The 20345-nt window shown below is 48.8% G+C and overlaps 1 protein-coding gene across 5 annotated transcripts in view; it reads left to right on the top strand.

Moving 5' to 3' along the window:
• The window catches only part of SMOX (spermine oxidase), a 51004-nt gene extending 36481 nt beyond the window's left edge, over positions 1-14523 (top strand). For all 5 annotated transcript variants that reach the window (XM_027706495.1, XM_027706497.1, XM_027706498.1 and 2 more), the window contains 4 exons: positions 2407-2580; positions 5454-6153; positions 12593-12753; positions 14038-14523. In XM_027706495.1, the coding sequence (XP_027562296.1) occupies positions 2407-2580; positions 5454-6153; positions 12593-12753; positions 14038-14175 (1173 nt within the window). In that variant the 3' untranslated portion in view covers positions 14176-14523. The remainder of the gene's footprint in view (positions 1-2406; positions 2581-5453; positions 6154-12592; positions 12754-14037) is intronic.
• Positions 14524-20345: the final 5822 nt, after the last annotated feature.

Genomic DNA, 20345 nt, shown 5'->3' with positions numbered 1-20345 from the left:
GCCCCCATGAACTCTCTCATGAACCCTGCTGTCATCACATCAGGCCGAAATGATTGAAGGAGGATGGGTTTTCAAATCCTAAAGTGCCTGTTCCCAGTGACTTCAGTGGTGGTCCCATAGGAATGATGATGCTTTCTGTTACTGTCAGCTGTTTCCCACCTGGGTAAAGAAAGCCTAGGGAATTCCAACTCCAGACAGCACAATTCTGCTCCTTCTTCATTGGGAATCTACCTTAAATGAGGGCTCCTAGTGAACCTTTTCCACAGTTTCTTATACAGGATGTGTTTGCTGCATGTATACATCAAAGAATACATTTTGAGCATCTTTTTGATTCTTTTTTTCTGACAATTCATCTCTTAGTGCAGGACTTGCTGTTATTTCTCCTTGTACTTCTTGCTTATGACAGCTTTGCCTTCTGTTCTTCATCAAACGGTTCAGCACCCCCAGGAATCACAGAATATCCTGAGCTGGAGGTGACCCACAAGGATCATCGACTTCAACTTCTGGCCCTGCCCAAGACAACACCAAAAAACACACCACGTGTCTGAGAGCATTGTCCAAACACTTCTTGAACCTGAAAAGCAAGGAAATAATGGGGATTCTGAAAAAAAATAAGAAATCCTGATGGTGATTAAACACACCTGCTCTCTGATCAATGGGATGGCACACACAGGAAAGACTTCACTTGATGGTTCCAGCATGGAGAACTGGGCCTTTCTGCCCTTTTCTCTGTGGGGTAGAGAAGAATATAATGGTTAACAGAAACATACCCAGGCTCACTCCTCCTGTTGGCCAAGTGGTAGCTGGGTTTTAGCACAGCTTTGCTTGTCCTGTGCCTGTGTTATCTGCTTACAGAGCGCAATCAGCTTATGAAAGCTGAGCTGGTTGTGCTGACGCAAGGTCTGTGCAGCTCCGACCTGCTGGAAGTGGTTGGGGCCTCAGAAATCAGTGAACCTGGGAACCATGGGGTGTTGAAACTGCCAAAGAGCTTTTGGCACCGGGGAACAGAGAAGGCACTATTTCCTTTGCTGGAAGCCTTCGTTTCATGTCGGGCGTTGGGCTCCACCTTTCTTGTTTGGGAGTCTCCTTGGAAGGGCTGTGTCCCAGCCAGTGTCTGCATTTCTTTTCTGTCTTCACCAGTTCCACTCACTTTTTTTGTAATTATTCTCTGGTTTTGTAGTTTATTTCAGCCTTTTTTTCCCACTCTTTCACTTATTTTCTTCTTCAGTTTCCTCCTCATCTCTTACTTGCTCTTATCAACTCACCTTTCCTCCATTCACTCACAGACCTGCTCTTTCTCACTCCTACCACTGCTGTGCATTTTTCCTCACCACCTCCCTTTCCTCATCATCCCTCTATTTTGCCTCCTCAAATTCGCTTTATTCCTAAAACCCAAGAGGAAAATCAAGCTCCTGGGGAGAATCAGAGTGGGAAGAACCTAAAACACGGTGGATTAACCCTATCAGCAGGGAATGGGAAGCTCTGGGAGCCTTTGAAGGCAAGGGTGCCACAGTTCTGCCAGCTTCCTGCCAGATATTTACTGTTGAGTTCAACTTCTCAGCACATCCAAATAATCTGTCTCCAAAAAAGGTGTAATCAAGTCATCTTTGGCAGGAAAAACTCGCCAAGCAGGGATGTCATCTCTCCTAGTAAGAGCACTGTGCACCCTGTGGCGTGATGTAAATGGACACCTTCTGGACAAACAACTTGCTAATGGGATGAGTTGCACTTCTGAGAGGCATCTTTTGAAAGCTTTCCTGTGTTGAAAGATTCCTTGGAGTTTTTCCATGGAAATGAAGGGCCATGACACAACTGCAGGCTCTTCTGGCAACATTAGGCAGAAGTACAGGTTACTCCAGGCAGCCACAAGCGGAGGACTGAGGTGGATGGTGTTTTCTTGCTTTTTAAGTGGAAAACTGGAGTTAAAAAATTGTCAGGAATATCTTCTTCAAAGAAGAATGATTTGTTACAATGGGTTTTTCCTTGTGAGTCTTCCTCAGGCTGGCTCCTGGTGGGGGCTCTAGAGATATCACTGTTTTCCATGGATCTATACCTGTCTTGTGCTCAAACAAATAAAACGTGTGCGCACAGAATTCCCTTGCTGTGCTGGTCGATTCCTGTTTTTCATGGAAAAACAGAAAAATAACCATGGAACTGAGTTCCCCCACTCTGGTGGATTCCCTCTAAATAACGGAGAAGGTGGAAGGGCTGGTGCCAGGTTAGAGCAACCTGGGATTGCACCTGAGACACGGAGATGGGAGAAGATGTGAGGAAGGCCCGTGGGTTCTGCTGGCAGGAGAGGGTGATCTGACTGCGCTGGGTTGGGATGGAGGATAAAGCGTCCTGCTCGGGGCATGGATTCTACTGGGAATCACGTTGTCCATCCTTCTGTCCTGTCTCTGGCAGGTCTATAACCTGACTCAGGAGTTCTTCCAACGAGGTAAACCAGTCAATGCCGAGAGCCAGAACAGTGTTGGCGTCTTCACACGGGACGTCGTGCGCAAACGCGTCAAGGCCGACCCGGATGACACGGAGGCCGTCAAGAGGCTGAAACTGGCCATGATCCAGCAGTACCTGAAGGTATGTGTGCATGCCATTGGGGTTATTTTTTTGGTTTTAACTATGATCAGACAAATCCTGAACCTCGGGACCTGGCAGAGCCTTGCCCAGCACTGGGGAATTGCTTTCTGTGTTTGCATTGACAGCTTTTCCTCCTGAGGCAGATCCAGAGATGATGGGCTGAAAGAAACAATGCCTTTGCTCATTTTTTCCCCCTTAAACTCCAGGCTTTCTAATTAGAAGTGAATTTCTTAGGCCCTGTTAAACTTTCTGATGTGATTTAATGTTTTTTTACCACCTGAAACTACTTTATTTTCAGGGTCTTTTAGCAGTGTCTTGTCTTGTGCCTTACACATGATTGTGCCTGAGTGGTTTTTACCTCTGTCCATATCTCAGAGACCAGAAGAAATGTAATCTTGATACTAGTAATTTGTTGAAGAAGCCCCAGAAAGCATTTTGAAGGTAAAGCAATAAAATCCAAGGTAGATGGTATAAACTCATGTCCTAATCATCTTTGCTCATGGCTTTCCTAGTTCTTTTTAGCTCCTTGATGCCTTGGCTAAATGACTTCTCTGTGGGATGAGGACTTAATGCTGCATCAAGCACTCCCTAAGTACAGTGTAACAACCATTTCTATTTCAATTAGAATGACCTAAAATCTCCTGAAATGAGGCAGGGGAGGCAGGCAGCACTTTGTCACGTGGGCAAGTGTATGGAGTTCACTATTGACCGTGGGAACCTAAAGGAAAGAGAAATAAGGATGTAAAGAGTCTCACAGGAGGTTTGTGATAAAGCTGAAGTTTGAACCCTGGTGTCCTGAGCCTGATACCTCAGTGTCCCAACCCAAAAACTTGCGTCACAGGGTGTCTCCACAGTTGCCACGTGAAGTTATTTATTGTGTTATCCATGCAAGATCATCCATGCAGAGAGGGTTAGTCATCTGATACAGCTCTTGTTTGCCTGGTGGTTTCTTCTGTGGTTGCTACAGGTTGCCAGAGCCTTTTCTGCAAGTCTTGCAAATCCCTTCTCATGTGTAAATACCTGAGAACAACAAAGCTTCTCATACTTAAGACTATCAGATGAGAAAGTGGGGATTAACCGGTCTCAGGCAAAGTATAGTCTTGGTAGTTGCTTGTTTTTCCCCCTGGCGTTTTGGCTTCATGGTTGAAAGACTCAAACAGCCATCACTGTTTAACTTCACAACGTGGAGTGTCCTGTTGGGGCATCCAGGCAGGATGAGCATCCTGTTGTGTGCCCTGGGGTGCAGGGTTTGTGTTGTGGGTCAGCAGAACTGACCCTGGGGGTGCGTTGGGAAGTTCTCACTCAGCCAGCACATGGGGTGAAACCACAGCACATTCTGAGGATGGGTCTTCACTCAGTCTCCACAGGAGTCATTGGGCAATGACCAGGATGGGAAAACCACCTGTTTGTCCCTGCAGTCATAGGAGCAGCCTGTGAACTACTTGGTACGACCTTGACTTGTTCACTTGACACCTTATCCCAGCACAGAGATTGTGCCCTGCACCAGGACACTCCACAGGGAGAGGGTCTAGGCTTGTCAGGCTTCTAAACATAGTCCTTAAAGTCTGGAAAGGCCTGGAAAATGGGTCAAAGGGTGAGGCAAGGAATTGTAATGTTCCCTTTGCCTAAAATGCTTAAAGAATTATAGTGTCTGAGTGATTGTGACTCTGGTGAAGATTTTAAGATCACTGTGTCCCGTGCATCAGGATTATCATTACAAGCTTATCACAAGACAGCCCAAACATCCTGCCTTTGTTCCAGGGATTGTTGGAAGCTACAGCTATGCCTAATACTCCTACACACATTAACCAACAGGTTAATGAATCTAAAGCTTTGGTAATCACATCAAGGGAATCAAACACACGTGTCTTACATCTTGGCATTTCCCTTTCCCGTCTCCTTCAGTTCCTTCTGTGCTGGGTCCTCTCACTTCCAGCAGATTGTTAGTTTGCTGATTGCTGACTGTTTGACAGCACACTGAAAGCTGCAGACAGCAGAAGGAGCTGCCAAAAGATTTTCATGGCTCCTTATGGGAACATCTATTAACATTGGAATGAGCATCTGATTAATGCAGCTCGAGGTTCTGCTGTAGGAGCACCAAGCGGCCGATCCCTGGCCAATGGAGTGGGTTTTAAAGGATAAAAACCAGTCAGAACTGTAACCCACAATCGTGCAGAAACAAAGACATCATGGACATCATGTCCCAGCATGGTTTGGGTTGGAAGGGACCTTAAAGAACAAATAGTTATAACCTCCCTGCCATGGGCAGAAATGGCTTCCTCCAGACCAGGTTATTCCAAGCCCTGTCCAACCTGGCCTTGAACACTTCCAGGGATGGGGCAGCCACAGTTTCTCTGCGCAGCCTATGCCAGGGCCTCACCACCCTCACAGTCAAGAATTTCTTCCTAATATCTAATTCAACCCTCTTTCAGTTTAAAGCCATCACTCCTTGTCCTGTCCCTCCGTGCCCGTGTCCGAAGTCCCTCTCCAGCCTCTCTTTAGGCACTGGAAGGTGATTTAAGGTCTCCCCAAAGTCTTCTCTTCTCCAGGCTGAATGCCCCCAACTCTCTCAGCCTCTCTCCAGAGGGGCTCCGACCCTCTGGTCTCTGACCTCTGGATGATGCAACTGTTGCAGTGCAACCCAAGCTTGTTACCATGACAAAATGGTTTCTCTGGTTGGAAGGAAGGCTAAGGATTGATTTTTGTCAGATCCTGTGGCCAAGCACTTCTTTACTAGCAAAAATAACATGGTTTCAGAGCGGGATTCAGGACTCCCACCCATCCTGTGCAGCTCCTCTGTGCCCTTGAAACGTTGTGCTGTGGCAAAAGGAGTTGCTCTGTGGCAATGTTGCTTTTGTGTTGCTTTCCCTTAGGTAGAGAGTTGTGAGAGCAGCTCCCACAGCATGGATGAAGTCTCGCTGAGTGAATTTGGGGAATGGACCGAGATCCCTGGGGCTCATCACGTCATTCCTTGTGGTTTCATTAAAATCGTGGAGATTTTGGCCCGCTCCATTCCCAAGTCTGTCATTCAGCTCCGCAAGCCGGTCAAGTGCATCCACTGGAACCAGTCGGTCAGCAAGGAGATTGAGAGGGTGGCTGACCACAACAGTGACCTCCCTGAGGAGAACAAGAGCTCTGATGTCTTCGTGGAGTGCGAGGACTGTGAGTTCATCCCAGCCGACCACGTCATCGTGACCGTGTCGCTGGGAGTCTTGAAGAAACGCCACGAGAGCCTCTTCCACCCCCGCCTGCCCGAGGACAAGGTGATGGCCATTGAGAAACTCGGGATCAATACAACTGACAAGATTTTCCTGGAGTTCGAAGAGCCTTTCTGGAGCTCTGAATGCAACAGCATCCAGTTTGTCTGGGAAGATGAGGCAGAGAGCGAGAGCTTGACTTACCCCGAGGAGCTGTGGTACAAGAAGATCTGCAGCTTTGACGTGCTGTACCCACCGGAGAGGTACGGCCACGTCCTCAGTGGCTGGATCTGTGGAGAAGAGGCTTTGATTATGGAGAAGTGTGATGATGAAACTGTGGCAGAAACCTGCACCGAAATGCTACGTAAATTTACAGGTCAGCCGTGCTCTGGTGGGAGAGGGAGCGTGGGGCTGGGGTGTTGGATAACCACGAGGAAGGAAATGCTTTAAAGTCATTTTTAGTTCTTTGGCATTTTATGTCCCTTTGAACGTGCGTGTGCTCCCTGCACAGCTCCTGCTTGGGTGTGCCTGGGAGCTATTTATATACAGAGGGGCTGATAACCAGCTCAGGAAGCGGTGGGCAGAAGTGCTTGAGGATTCCACATCCTCTGCTTTATTTAATCACAAATAACTCTTCACACAAATAACTCTCCAGCAGCTGAAGCTGTCATAGTTGGTACTTCTGAGGGCTGGTCTCAGCTGTGGAAAACAGCAGGGCTCTTTCAGAAGTTGAACCAGTTTAGATCAGCTGAGATGTGGTTGAATCACATCCCTGACTTCCATTCAATATCAGCTCTGTGGAAATCTCATCAGCCTAAATTTCAAACAATCCATTGATCCTAAGAGCTCCCCTTTTCTGGGTGCATCACTTAAACCTTCCTGGACTTCACAGATTTCATGTTTTCTGAGCACACATCACATTAAGGGCAGCAGTTAGAGTGTGTTATATTGAGAAAATTCAAGATGAAATCACTAAAAGTAGTAATACTGCAGAGGTCTTAGAGATCCTCTGATGGCTGAAAGAAATAGAGATGAACTTATTAGCAGCTTTGAAATAAGGATTTTGAATTTATACATGATTATAAGAGCAGCATCCTCCATGGTTGGATGTGGTTTGTGCTCTTCAGGAGGTGGGTCCTGTGATTAAATGATTTATATTTTTCTGCCAGCTCGTGTTAGCCAAATCTGAACACCCAGTGGGTTTCCAGCCTCACCACTTTCCATGGACCTCCAACTAACTGGAGAAATGTGCCTCCACAAGTGTAGCTTTTCCCTGTCCTTACAGACCATTTGCTACCAACAGTATGGAGATCTAGAAAATCATAGAATTACAGAATATGCTGAGTTGGAAGGGACCCATCAGGATCATCCAGCCCAACTCCTGGCCCTGCATAGGACACCTCAAGAATCCCACCATGTGCCTGACAGTGTTGTCCAAACACTTCTGGAACTCTGACAGGTTTGGTGGTGTGACCACTGCCCTGGGGAGCCTGTTCAGTGCCCAAACACCCTCTTGGGGAAGAACCTTTTTCCTGAAAGGGCCCTGGAATCTGAGGGCTGGCTGCACAACTGGCCACTGCCAAAAGAGGTTTTAGATTTTACCACTCTCTCCAGAAATCCTAAGTTTAGATTCAGAACCTCTAATGCAGTGCCCAGACCTGCCCCCTTGTTTCAGCTGGTGCCTCCCGAGCTGTTTGTGTTTGGGGTGTTGGGTGTCCCTACGCTCCGTGTCACGTCAGTTCCTACGCACCTTCCTTCCCTCTGACCTCAGCAGGCCACTGCAGCTCCAGGCAGGCATAGCAGGAGGCTCTTCTTTCTCAGGCCAAGTTGTTCCAGTGCTGACGTCTCCCAGAGTGTACAAACAACCCTGTTTGTTGCAGCTTTTCTTGCTTAAAATATTTTTTTTTTTTTACAAAACACCTCAATTCATCAGTGGGAATTTGGCTCTTGGGGTCTTTCTCGGTTTGGCACATGGGAATATTCTCTCCCTCTTCTCTCTGGGCTCGTTCAGTGTTATTGTTTGCGTGTGTTGGATGTTCCTCTCTTCCTCCCAGGATGGAAATATGTTGGCTCTGGGTCCTTGGGTATGTGGTGCAGTTGCTGTTCCAGCTGATGCTGCACCTGGTCACTGTCCATCAGACTCCTCAGCAGGGTGAGCTCTGTCTCAGACTCCTGCTAATCCCGGGATATTTATCCCTGGAGAATTTCAGACTGAATTTACCAGGGCCTTGCTCTACACGGAGCATTTTGTGCATCAGCTGAGAGGTGGCCTTGCTGCTGCTCAAAACAGAAGACGACCTGTTGTTGGAGCACCCATTACACAGCATGAGCTGTTCCACTTTCTGCCCCAGAAAAGCTTGTTAGTTCGTAGAAGACCTTTTCACAGATCTTGCAGGACGGCCTGGCTGAGGGAGCTGGGTTTATCCTGTTGCCCTTGTTCCCATTTTTCCTAGCAGGTTCACAGAAGGAGCAGTACCTCAGGGCTGATCTGGGCCAGGTGCCAGGCTGGCTGAAATAACAGAAGTGTGCTCAGCTCTCCGTGCACCTCCTGCCTTCTCCGCTGATCTGTTCCATTGGGAGTGGGAGAGGGAGCTGGACCAGCAGCCTGCTGTCTGTGATACACCTGTACTCACTTCTGAACACGGCTGGACTCCTCTGGTCCAACTCACACCACCAAACTCAGCTTTTAAACCTTTCCCACCACTCAAGTTCACATAAGTCAGTTAACTAAGATAGGAAACTAGTCCTACCTGGATCCTAAGCTCAGTGGCAAGCCTGGGTCTTCCATAAGGCAGCTCAGATCTTCCACACCTCACTTGGTGCTCTGTGACATCTTCTGAAGCAGCTTTTCTCTACTGAGTATAGAGGGAGCCTTATATTCAGTAATGAAAGTAGACAGTTTGAGCCTTTTAATGTTCACTTTGCCTTTTGTGCCTTTCATGTTCTGGGTATGAAATCCCCCACACTCTTACTTCTTATTCTTCTAAGAAAGAATTGATGCATTACCAGGTGGGTTCCCATCTTCTGCTGTGTTTTCCCAGTCGGTTGCCCATGGTGGCCTTTCCTTTGGCTTCAGAGTATGTTATGCCAGTCCTAAGTTAAATCTATTCTTTTAGACTCACACTGAGAATCCCTCTCTGCCAATTGACCTTAAATTTCACTCGCAGGCTGCAGATTATCTGGCTTTGCTGTGAAAAGCCCTGAGGATTGTTCCAACCTAAGAACCATCGACAATTACTGCTTTTCACAACTGGATCTGATTAAATGGAATACCTCAGAGCAATTAGGAGTCTTGCTCTGCTGTCTTTGTTGGCTGAGCTCCAGGAGTTAGAAGCCAGAGGCAGTAGCTGCAGGCCTGGATCACTGGAGCCTGTCAGGCTGTGGATGGAGATGCCCTGAGTTGTCCTCTCTGAGCTCCAGCTATTTGTCTAGAGGGGAACAGATCTCTTTTAGGTTCTGCATAACATCTCCCAGCCCCATGAGGGTGTCTGGGGTACCACCATGTCTCTCTGGTGGTTATAGTTCCTATTGTGTGAGTAGTACCACAGATCTCCCTTGATGGGATCTTAGATCCCTGCTCTCTGGTAAGCAACTAAATTTGGGTGTCAGTCCAGATATGTGAGTTGATTTTAATAAATCTCTGTAGTCACACCTCTCGGGAGCTGAATAAAAATGGGATTGTGTGAGGCATCTGGATTTATCTTCCACAGCTGCACAAGTGGAAATCTGTGGCAGAAAAGTGTGTGCCCTCCTACTTCAGTGAAGGCCAAGATCCTTTTTTTAGCCATTTTATCTCTCTTTGGACAGCGAAAACTGAGAAGTTTCCGCATCTATGTTGTTACTTTTATCTGTAGGCAAAGGCATGTACATGTTTACCCTATTTAAGAGCAGATTTAGTCCAATTAAATATGTTCCTCGAAGGAGTGTGGCTCCCAGTCTTTGTAGTTTTTGTCCTGCAAACAACAGTTCAGGATCAGAGCTCACGTTACATGTTTCTGTCTGACCTTCAACCAAAATCCTCCTCTCTTCCTGCAGCAGAAGTGCAGGTCTCCTGATCTTGCTCTTAGAAGCAGCTGCTGACATTAAAAGGTGCAGAAATGCGGAATGCAGGGGCACAGTGGTTGCACAGTGGGCTCATGGGTCTTGCTAACGTGGTTTGATGTGCTGGAGAACCTGGAAGGAGCTCATGAGAGCTGGTACCTCTGCAGCACAGATGGGGAGGGAGACTGGCTTCGGTTTTGGGAGCTGGTACAGCTGTGTTTTGGTGTGCCCAGGCTCCTTCCCCTGCTCCACACTGACAGCTGGCTCAGACATCCCTCCCTGAAGCTCTGCCACCTGCCCGAGGCCACACACTTCACGTGTCTGTGCTGCAGTCTCCCTTGAGATGGAGTTGCTACGTGAAGAGCAATTCCCTGTGGGAAGGCTGGTGTTTGCCTGTGCGAGGTCATCTGTGGGAACACTGCAGAAGGACAAAGCTGGTGCTTTTGCCAGTCTGAGGATTGTGCTGTTCAACATGAAGGCCAGCAACTGCTGGGTTTGTGTCACTGGGCTCTACAAGCCCTTTTGTGAACAAATTTCAGCCATTTCACAGACCTGTGGCCTTACCTGCAGGCTGACAAACCCTCGTCTCATGAGGGTGCTCCTCATGTTAATCATGGTTTTATCAACATCTTGTTGACTCTTCCGAGTACCTGGATGTGGAAACACACACCAGCTACAGAAGAGGCACCCCCAGCCCTCTGCAGAGACTCCTTTGATTTGAAAATCCATCGTGTGCTGGTTGTTGTGCAGCGCAGGGTGATGGATGGCCCTGCTTGGGAGTCTGTTGTCTGACAGCTTCCATGGTGTGCTCTCCTGGGCTTTCCCACAGCCCTCAAAAATAAAACACCATAACTTGTTTCCTTGACACATCTGAGAGCTCCCTGTTCTCAGACTCCCTTGGGCTTTCCACTTCCAGGCATTCCTGCTTTGAAGAGTCTTGGAGGAGCATATTTTAGAGGCTTTGTTATGCGAAGCTGTTGCTCCTGAAACAACATTGGTTTGTAGGATGTGTTTTGTTTGTGGCCTGTATTTATTTGCTAGTCTGGGACATATTTTGATCTGGGGGCTGGTGGTTAGAAAGTATTCACAGTGTACTCTGGGCAGGCCATCCAAGGGCTTCTGCTCTGTTCCAGCCCTATATTCCATAACTGGTTGACACATAATATTCCTGAAAGCAGCAGCTGAACCAGGGAAGTAACCTGCTCCTGATTTCAAGGAATTGAAGGCACAGCTAAATAACAGTTTAGTAGAACTAAATAATGCAGTGCCTAACTAGTCTTTACAGTTGGATGTCTCCCTCTTTAAGCTGTGATGAAGAAAGTGAGGGAATTTGGGTTGTCTCAGAGCAGGCTGAACCTGTTGAGTTGCCTCAGAGTCAGGGTCTGAAGCAGGCACAGGATCTGTGTGAGATGCAGACACGTCTCCAAACCCTTCCTTCCTGTGACAGTCTCTTACAATCACAGAATGGTTTATGTTGGAAAAGCCTTTTAAGACCATTAAGTCCAACTGTTCCCCCAGAACTGCCAAGGGCAGCACTAACCCATGTCCCCAGGTGCCACCTCCACATGGCTTTTAAATCCCTCCAGGGATGGGGACTCCACCACTGCCTCAAAGTTGCCTCAAGGGTGGATCTTGGCTCCCGCAGAGAGAGAGTTTCTCTTCACTGGAATTCTTATTGTCCCATCTCCCCATTCCTCTCCTGCCAAGGCAAATATGATCATGGGACTCCAACAGAATGGGTGACACTGAGGTGGCCCCAAACCAGCCTAGGAAGAGAGTCTCCCTGTTTATACCTGGCTCTCTCTATTTGTGCCTGGGGCTCTTCTGCCACCAGCTGGTGCTCGGCTGCCTTGGCTGCAGTCCTGGATCCCCCGTGCTCCTGTGCTCTTTGGGATGGGAACAGTGGCTGATGATCACTGGTGCACTCCAGTGCCCCTCATCTAGAAGTCCTGAAAATCCTACAGCAATCTAGAAATCCTACTTCCAGCCTCAAAAATCTTCTTTCCATGCTGTGTGTGTTCCGCAAAATGGGTCTGTTGGAATTTAAGTTCATTTGGGGGAGAGGGAACTGGGTTGCAGTTGCAATGAGTAATGCAGGTTTTGAGAACGTTGTGACAGGTTTTTCTGTGCCCCCATATAATGAAGATTTGCCTTCTAACATCCTTACCCAGTTCTCTTTGGAGGTGCATCTCTCCCTCAAGACCACCTAAAAATCCAATTCAGACTAGGCACCCAGTTAAATACCTAAAATTTGGTGAGATCAATCACGTGCTTCATCCCCAGCAGTCTCCCTACCACAAATGAGAGCAGGAGATGCTCTGTATTTTCAGCTAGACCATGTCCAGGGTTCACTGAAGCTCCCCAGTCTTTCAGGAATGTAGACATTTTAATGATCTTTCCCAAAATGAACCACAGGATCTTTTAGGTTTGAAAAGACCTCCACAGTCATCGAGTCCAACCTTTGACCAATCACCACCTTGTCAACCAAACCACAGCACTGAGTGTCACGTCCAGTCGATTCTTGAACACCTTCAGGGATGGGGGACTCCACCACCTCCCTGGAAAATGGAAGAGCTGGGATTAAAAGGGATGATGTTCCTGTTATACAGACAGTTAGAACTCAGTAAGAGAAGAGAGATCTCGTTTGGGGGCTCTTCCCTGTAACCTGCAGGCTCTGTTAGGATGGATGTCCAATAAATCAGACCGAATTTATCAGACCACACCTTGCACCCTTGGACACAGCCTTACTTTTTCTCTTCTGCTTTCCCCCCCAGGGAATCCAAACATTCCAAAACCTCGCCGGATCCTGCGGTCCTCCTGGGGCAGCAACCCCTACTTCCGTGGATCCTACTCCTACACCCAGGTTGGGTCTAGTGGGGCCGACGTGGAGAAACTTGCTAAACCACTGCCTTACGCCGAGAGCTCCAAAACTCCTGTAAGTGTGGCCCAAACTGGGGCCGTGGCAGCAAAACTGATGTGATTTTTACTGGGTAGTGAGTTTTCTGGGAGGGAGGCTGAAAAACAACAATCCCTGGCTGGGCTTTCCAGTAGTGTGTGTTCCTGGTTTTTAAGTTGTACATAGTCCCTTTGAACGAACGGTGTCTGTAGGATTTTATCCCTTTAACGTTTGGAATGCCGGCATTCCCGCGTTCTCTCCCTGAGTTTATCAAGAGCTGCTCATCCATGTGGCTTTTGGAATTGGGATCTCTGCATTTAATGGCCATTAACCTTATTGTCCAGTTCAGCATTCCTTAAAAAAAGCATGTGTTAACCTGTTTTAAAGCTTGTTCTTAAACACATGCCCCTGCTGGTGTCTTAGGTCTGAATGTGTCAGAGGTGCATATTAGGAAATCTCTCTTGTGTTGGCAGTGCAGGCTGAGGGAGGCCCAGTCCTTGGCAGGGGAGGATGGATTTCCTCCTCAGGCAGTGCCTTTGCTTTCTGAATATAGCAAGGAGCACACATGGAGATGGTTACCACAGCTCAGCTGACGAGCAGGAACACATTTAGCCAAACTCACCCCATCATTCAGAGTTACGTGTCCAAATCCAAAGACAAAGGCTGATGGAAGTGCAGCCTTCCAAACAGTTGCCCAGTCTGTTCCCTCTACCAGAGCAGATATAATTTTATTCAGTGCAGAAATCTACTTAAAAAAACCCAGCAGGAGCTTTAGGAATCTTTCTGTGTAGTTCCCAGGGAAGAGAGGTACCTGAAACTCCTGCCTCAGAGCTGAGTTGGAATTGTAGCAAGTGTTGGTGTAAGAGATACAACACTGTTTCTCACCCTCTGGGTGTTGAGACATGACTGTTTTTTCCTTCTGAAGTTGCAGCCCAGAAGAAAAATTACCTTAATGCCTAAAAGGCTGAGGTGTAATTTAGGGGAGCAAAGGGAGGAGATGGTACAGAAAAGGTGCAGGTTTGTTTAAGGTTCCTGGAGCTGGGACCTGTCCTTGTGGAACACCATGTTGGGATTTGGAGAGCCAACATTCCCAAACAGATGTCAGCCCATGGGGATGCCCCATCCCAGGTTGGAGCAACCTGGTCTAATGGAAGGTGTCCCTGCCCATGGCAGGGGGTGAGGAATGAGATGAGCTTTAATGTCCCTCCCAACCCAAACCATGATTCCACGTGGGAGGGCATGGGGATGTTTGTCTCCTTTTAGCCTCACATCTGCTTTCCTGTGAGTTCTGCTGAGCTGTGCCACTTTTCCCGTCCTCTGCAGCCGATGCAGGTGATGTTTTCGGGGGAGGCCACTCACAGGAAGTATTATTCCACGACCCACGGTGCTGTGCTCTCTGGGCAGAGAGAGGCTGCTCGTCTCATTGAGATGTACCAGGACCTCCTGCAGTGCCGGACCTGAAAGAGCCCTGCCGGTGACCACCACACCTCCCAGACCCTCCTGCAGGTGTGTGGAGGGGCTCTTTTTTTACTTCAGTTCACAGTAGAACAGCCTTTATCTTTTCTATTAAAAAATAAAAAACCCCTAATTGTTAAAAATGTTAGTCATCAATAGCTTCATTTCCATGTGCTGTATTGTTAACAGGGGAAGGGTGCTCCTTTGGTCTGGTAAACCGTTTCTTTGTCATTTTGATTCTAATTTCACTTTTGGTGCCTATCATATGTTTTTTTCCTCTGTTTCTCTTTCTGTATTGTAAGTGCCTTCTATACTAAAATAAATGTTGTAATAAAAAGACGGGGTGCTGTGGTACTTCCTGGATGCTTTGTTCGGTAACTTTAAACTCTTTTATTCAACGTTACTAAAGTAGGGGGTTTCTCTCTTCCTACAGGTTTTGGTGTAGGATAATCTTGAGATAGATCTGGATACTCAATGTACTGATTGTTCTCAACTAATCATGCAAAGAATTGCACTGTAGAGGCACAGCTTCTTTGCCTTGTCCAGATTAACACAGGGACCACTCTGTGTCACATATTTAACTTTATCACCTCTCTGTGGGCATTTGTGTTTCAGGAAATTTGCTGATAATTCCATGGAGGAATTTGCCTTTCCTCTGTCCCTCCACCCCTTGTTCCCAGTCCCTCTCCAGCTCTCCTGGAGCCCCTTCAGGCCCTGCAAGGGGCTCTCAGCTCTCTCTGGAGCCTTCTCTTCTCCAGGGGAACCCCCCCAGCTCTCCCAGCCTGGCTCCAGAGCAGAGGGGCTCCAGCCCTGGCAGCATCTGTGGGGCCTCCTCTGGACTCTCTCCAGCAGCTCCACATCCTTGTGCTGTTGTTCCCAGGGCTGGAGGCAGCTCTACAGGGGGGTCTCACCTGAGACAGGGGCAGAGGGGCAGAATCCCCCCCTGCCCTGCTACCCATGCTGGGGGATCAGCCCAGGGCATGAGGGATTCTGGGATACCAGTGCACATTCTCTGAGAGGCGGTGGCACCCCAGAACTCAGACACACAGTGTCACCATGTCCTTTCCTTTGTGCTCAGCTTGGGCCCAGCTGTGTGTAAATGTCTTGGTTCATCAACAAGATCCATTGTTTTGGGCAGAGAGGCCAGTGCTGCCGAACCACAAGGAGACCAAACACCAGTGCCAAGGATGAGGAATGTCTGACCAGGTTTGTTCAGGAGCCTGCCAGCTCCTCCTGGTGGGATCAGGACAGCAGCTCTGACAGTGACAGCTCTCGTGGTGACCGAGTAGAACTGCTTGGAAATACATTCAAAAGTGATTAAAAATGTCCACAAGAAAAACTGGTGAAATAGGGGGGTTATCAAAAAAAATCTTTGAAAATGAACTTGGGGTGAATGGATAAAGATGCTGCAACAAGCCTGTCCTGATGTGGACCATGTAAACCTTTGGGAAGGCATCCAGGATCAAAACTTCCTTAGGCTGAAAACAGGTTAGAAAGACATCACATAAATGGTGTTTGTGGGGAAGAATCTCTCAGAACTGGGGTTTTCCTGTTCCAGCAATGCAATCCAGACCAAAGAGGTCCAGTTAGGGCAGAGCTGACAGGACTGTGGTCATGTGGTCACAGCCCCAACCCTGCCAGAGCTGAAGGAGGGTTTGGACAACACTCTCAAGACACCTGGAGGGATTCTTGGGGTTGTCCTGCACAGGACCAGAGTGGGACTTGATGTTGTTTGAACCTCATGAAAGTTGCCATTTGGAATGAGAAAAGCCTTTTTTCTTTTTTTTTTAATTCCTTAGGGAGAGAAATCCTGCTCTTCTTTAAAGTCCAACGCACAAAGTGCAGCCATCAGCACAGTTTACAAATGTCTAAACGGTTTCCAAAAATAAAAAAAAAACCAGTTTTCAGGATGAAGGCTGGGGCGTGCAGCTGCTGCCTTATCTCCCCGCATTCCGTCTCTCCATCTGTCTGGCTGCCGGCCAGGGCGCCGTGTGAGGAGTGAGGGATGTGCCTGGTTTGGCATCTGCTGCCCCACGTGAAGCGTGTGTACACTCTGTGTGTGTGTGTGTGGGGTGGGAGTCATGTTGATAAACGAGTTACAGAGGGGAGGAAAAGGGGCAGAGAGAGAGGGAAAAATCCCTCTCCAGTGGATGAGTCAGTGCATCCCAAGATAGATGTCTGCAGAGGAGGCACCAACTTTGACTGACTCCAACCTCAGCTGAGCTGTGCTGATTCCCTGCTGTAGTGTGGAGGTGGGATGCCTTCTTGGCTGCTGGAAAGCTGGAAAGGACGGTGGTATGTTGAATTTATGATGTTTTTCTCCCGTTTTATCTCAGAAGCAATCCCCCTTTTCGTGATGAGGGTGAGTTGGAAGAGAGTTGGGCTGTGGGAGGAGAGCACAGCACGCTTGAAGAGAACAAAAGAGAAAAAATCTGTCCTGCTTCAGTCACTCAGAGCTCAACTTCAAGGAGCCAGAGCTGATTTCCCAGCAGCCAGATCTGCTGCAAAGTGGAATCAGAGGAGAAAACCAAATCCTTTGAGCATATGAGGCTGCGACCCAGGAAAAAACAAGGAGATGCTTTCTCTCTTCAGTGAAGAAATTCAGGGAGAATTTCTTCACTGAAAGGGTTGGTCAGGCACTGGAAGGGACTGCCCAGGGAGGTGGTGGAATCACTGTCCCTGGAGGTGTTTAAGGGAAGCCTGGACGTGGCACTTGGTGCTCTGGGCTGGGTGACAAGGTGGGTGTCGGTCACAGGTTGGACTCGATGTTCTTGGAGGCCTTTTCCAACCTAAACGATTCTGTAATTCTGTGATTCCTGTGGCTTCTTAATCATGGGACATCCAAGACAAGCAGCTGTGCTGGTGATCAGGGTTTCAAAGCTCCCTTCTCTGCTCTGTGCAGACGGTGTGATGACGGTGTCTGGTTTTGCCAAGCAGGGATCTGTGTCAGGGCAATCCTGCTTCGCCCCTTCACTCCTCCGCTTCCATCAGCCACCAGCAACCCAGCCTTTAATACAAGGCTTATGTTCCAAAGACACTAAATTTAGCAATCGTTTACTAAGAGGTGCTTAAAATTAGCAGCAAAGGCCACCCTGAGCATGTGACAAGGGGAGGTGGTGTCACCACGGGGCTCTGTGACCCCCCCCCAGCTGCTCCCTCTTCTCCAAGACTCACTCCAGCCATGTCCACCAAGAGCTCAGCAGTAGGATGAAGGTGGGTGGAAAGCAGTTGTGGGTGCTGGAAAGGTAAGAGGCATCTAATTGCTCAGAATTAATTAGAGAGAGCTCCCCTGGCTGGGTGGGGAAGGCAGTACCTGGGTATTTGAAGCCTCATGCATGATGGTGCCACAGGGGAATGGGCACATCTGTCCCTGGCCGCCCCTTTCCTGGGAGATGCAGGAAAAATGGTCAGGAAAATTTTATTAGGAAAACTATTAGGAAAAAATTTCCTCATGGAAAGGGCTGTCCAGCCCTGGCACAGCTGCCCAGGGTAGTGGTAGAATCGCCTTCCCTGGAGGGATTTAAAAGTTGTGTGGATGTGGCACTTGGGGACATGGGTTGGCAGTGCTGGGGGGACGGTTGGACTGGATGATCTCAGAGTTTTCCAACCTAAATTCTGTGATTCTGTGACCTTTGAACTCAGCAGCAAGAAATGCTTTGTAAGAAGGTTGTTTGAAAAGCTGAAGTGAGAACTCAAAGCTTCTCTTGCACGAGGAGGGCGGTGGAACTGTGGGGTGGGTCCTGGCTTCTGCCTTATCCCTCCTGGCACAAATCATTACCTACCTGGGGTGAGCAGAGACCCTTTAGTCTCTAACTAACCCACTGTGGTTAGTCAACAGAATCACAGAATTAAGGCTGGAAAAGAGCTCTGAGCTCATCCCATCAAACAGTTAAGCCCGAGCTGGTGGCACTGAGTGGCCTGTACTTGTCTGTGCTGCCCACACAGTGGGGACCATCCAGATTCATGTTCACCAGCGTGTTTAAGGCTCCCAGCATGATTTTCTGTGGATGTTTGCAGTGTTAATCCCTCCCTCCTTGCCCTGCAGGAGCTGTCCAGGACCAATGCTGGGCTCCAAACTGTGCAAATGGGCACAAGCCAGGCTGTACCAGGGGGTGCTGATTATACAGCAGTTTACAGGATGGAGCTTGGTGCCCAGGAAATTTCCCTGATGCTGATTTGTTTGCCAGTAGGAAACACATACCCAAAGCAGAAAAGGAGACTGGACCCCCTGGGACATTCTGAGACATGGCAGGAATGGCAGCAGATTGTGATGTGCCTCTGAGCCAGACATATCATTACCCTGACTTGTGCATATTCCTATGATTTTGCTGCTGCTGAGGGCTCCCTGCAGCCTTCATCTCCTCTTTCTTAGCCCAAACATCCCTTCTTGTGGGTTTTTTTTCCCTGTGTGGAGATGCAGAGCTGGAAAAAAGAAGGAAAAAGCCCCAGTGGGATAAGAGTTGCAGTGTTCTGTTGGGTATGTTCAGGACTGATCTGCCTGAAGTTCAGGTCATTAATGGTCATCACAGAATCCTAGAATGGTTTGGGTTGGAAGGGACCTTCAAGACCACCTTGTTCCAATCCCCTACCATGAGCAGGGACACCTTCCACTACCCCAGGTTGCTCCAAGCCCTGTCCAACGCCTTGGACACTTCCAGGGATGGGGCAGCCACAGCTTCTCTGGGCAACCTGTGCCAGGGCCTCCCCACCCTCACAGCCAAGAATTCCTTCCAAGTATCCCATCTATCCCTTCCCTCTGTCAGTGGGAAGCCATTTCCCCTTGTCCTGTCACTCCAGGCCCTTGTCCAAAGTCCCTCTCCAGCTCTCTTGTATTTTCTCTCAGTGCCTGTGGTCTGGCTTTGCCTTGTCTGCACCTCTCATCACATCAGACCAGCTCCTCCAACTCCTCGCTGCTGTGGGGTGAAGCACAGAGGTGTCCAAACCAGGCTCAGAGTCACCTCGGGGTTATCACACGAGTGCCTGAAAGATGGACAAGCTCAGGGAAATAAAAGTGCCTGCAACGAGTGGATGCTGAAATTACAGGGGGTTCAGTGATGAACAGCGAGGGTCCCGGCTCTGCGCTTGATGGGGTTGGATATTTTCTCCTGCTGGGACCGTCCCTGGGGGGAGACCACTGACTGCTCCCTGCCACGGGCTCTGGGGGACCTTCTGCAACCCGAACACGCAGTGGTGAAAGGTGATTTTGTGCTGCCACCTCGTGGCATTAAAAATGCTCCCTAGAACTGTTAAAAATTGGACGCCGTAAGAAATACGTGCAAACTCACACACGTGCATGTGAGTGAAGTGAGAACAGTGGGAGCCCAGAGGGGTGACACAGACACGGTCCAGGGAGTAGGTTGTTCGTCAGTGAGTTGTGTTTCCGTTCCTGGGATGCCCTGGGATGTCTGAGGGGCTGGAAGGAGCTGTGGGAGGCGGAGGGAAGAAGCTGGATGATCTCCCATCTATCAGAGCCTATGTGTGTGAGGTTCCCTTAGAGACCGAGTGCCCGCTGCTTGGTGTCCAGGGAGTGGGTTTGGCTGAGGAGCCTCCCATCCCCCACGGGATTTGGGTGTCCCTTTGGAGAAATAACAGTGATTAATCAGGTCCCGTGTGTGGGTCCAAGAGTGATGTGATGGATATGGAGGATTTCCATGAGTTGCAGGGATGTAGAATCATGGAGTGTTTTGGGTTGGAAGGGACCTTAAAACTCGTCCAGTTTCAACCCCCTGCCATGGGCAGGGATACTTTCCACTAGCCCAGGTTGCTCCAAGCCCCGTCCAACCTGGCCTTGAACACTTCCAGAGATGGGCCAGCCACATGTGGGAGCTCAGCACCTTCCAGGACCTCTCTCTCTGGTCCCCTGCTCTTCCCTACTACAGTCTCTAGCTGGTCTGCAAGGATAGTTGGTCACACGTGTCCGTGTGGACCAGCCTCCCTTCTCACGGACAGATACTGGTGACATCTCATGAGGGGGACAAACCACAAGGGATGAGCCACTGGTGTGGAGCTGCTCCAAGCCCAGGACTCTGATCCCAGCAACATCAGCTTGATCCAACGCAAAACAGAATCCAAAAATCCTTTGTAAAGAATGGGGAGAGATTTCCTAACCCTGGCTGGCCCAGTGTCTTCACGGCAGGAGGTTTGCTGTGAGTGTCTGTAAGATGAGGGGCACGAGT

Source organism: Neopelma chrysocephalum, unplaced genomic scaffold (genome assembly GCF_003984885.1).
Source record: "Neopelma chrysocephalum unplaced genomic scaffold, ASM398488v2 Primary Assembly neopelma1_380, whole genome shotgun sequence".
NCBI classification, from domain to species: domain Eukaryota; kingdom Metazoa; phylum Chordata; class Aves; order Passeriformes; family Pipridae; genus Neopelma; species Neopelma chrysocephalum.
Note: the sequence above shows the minus strand (reverse complement) of the source record. Positions and strands in the feature narration are given on the sequence as shown.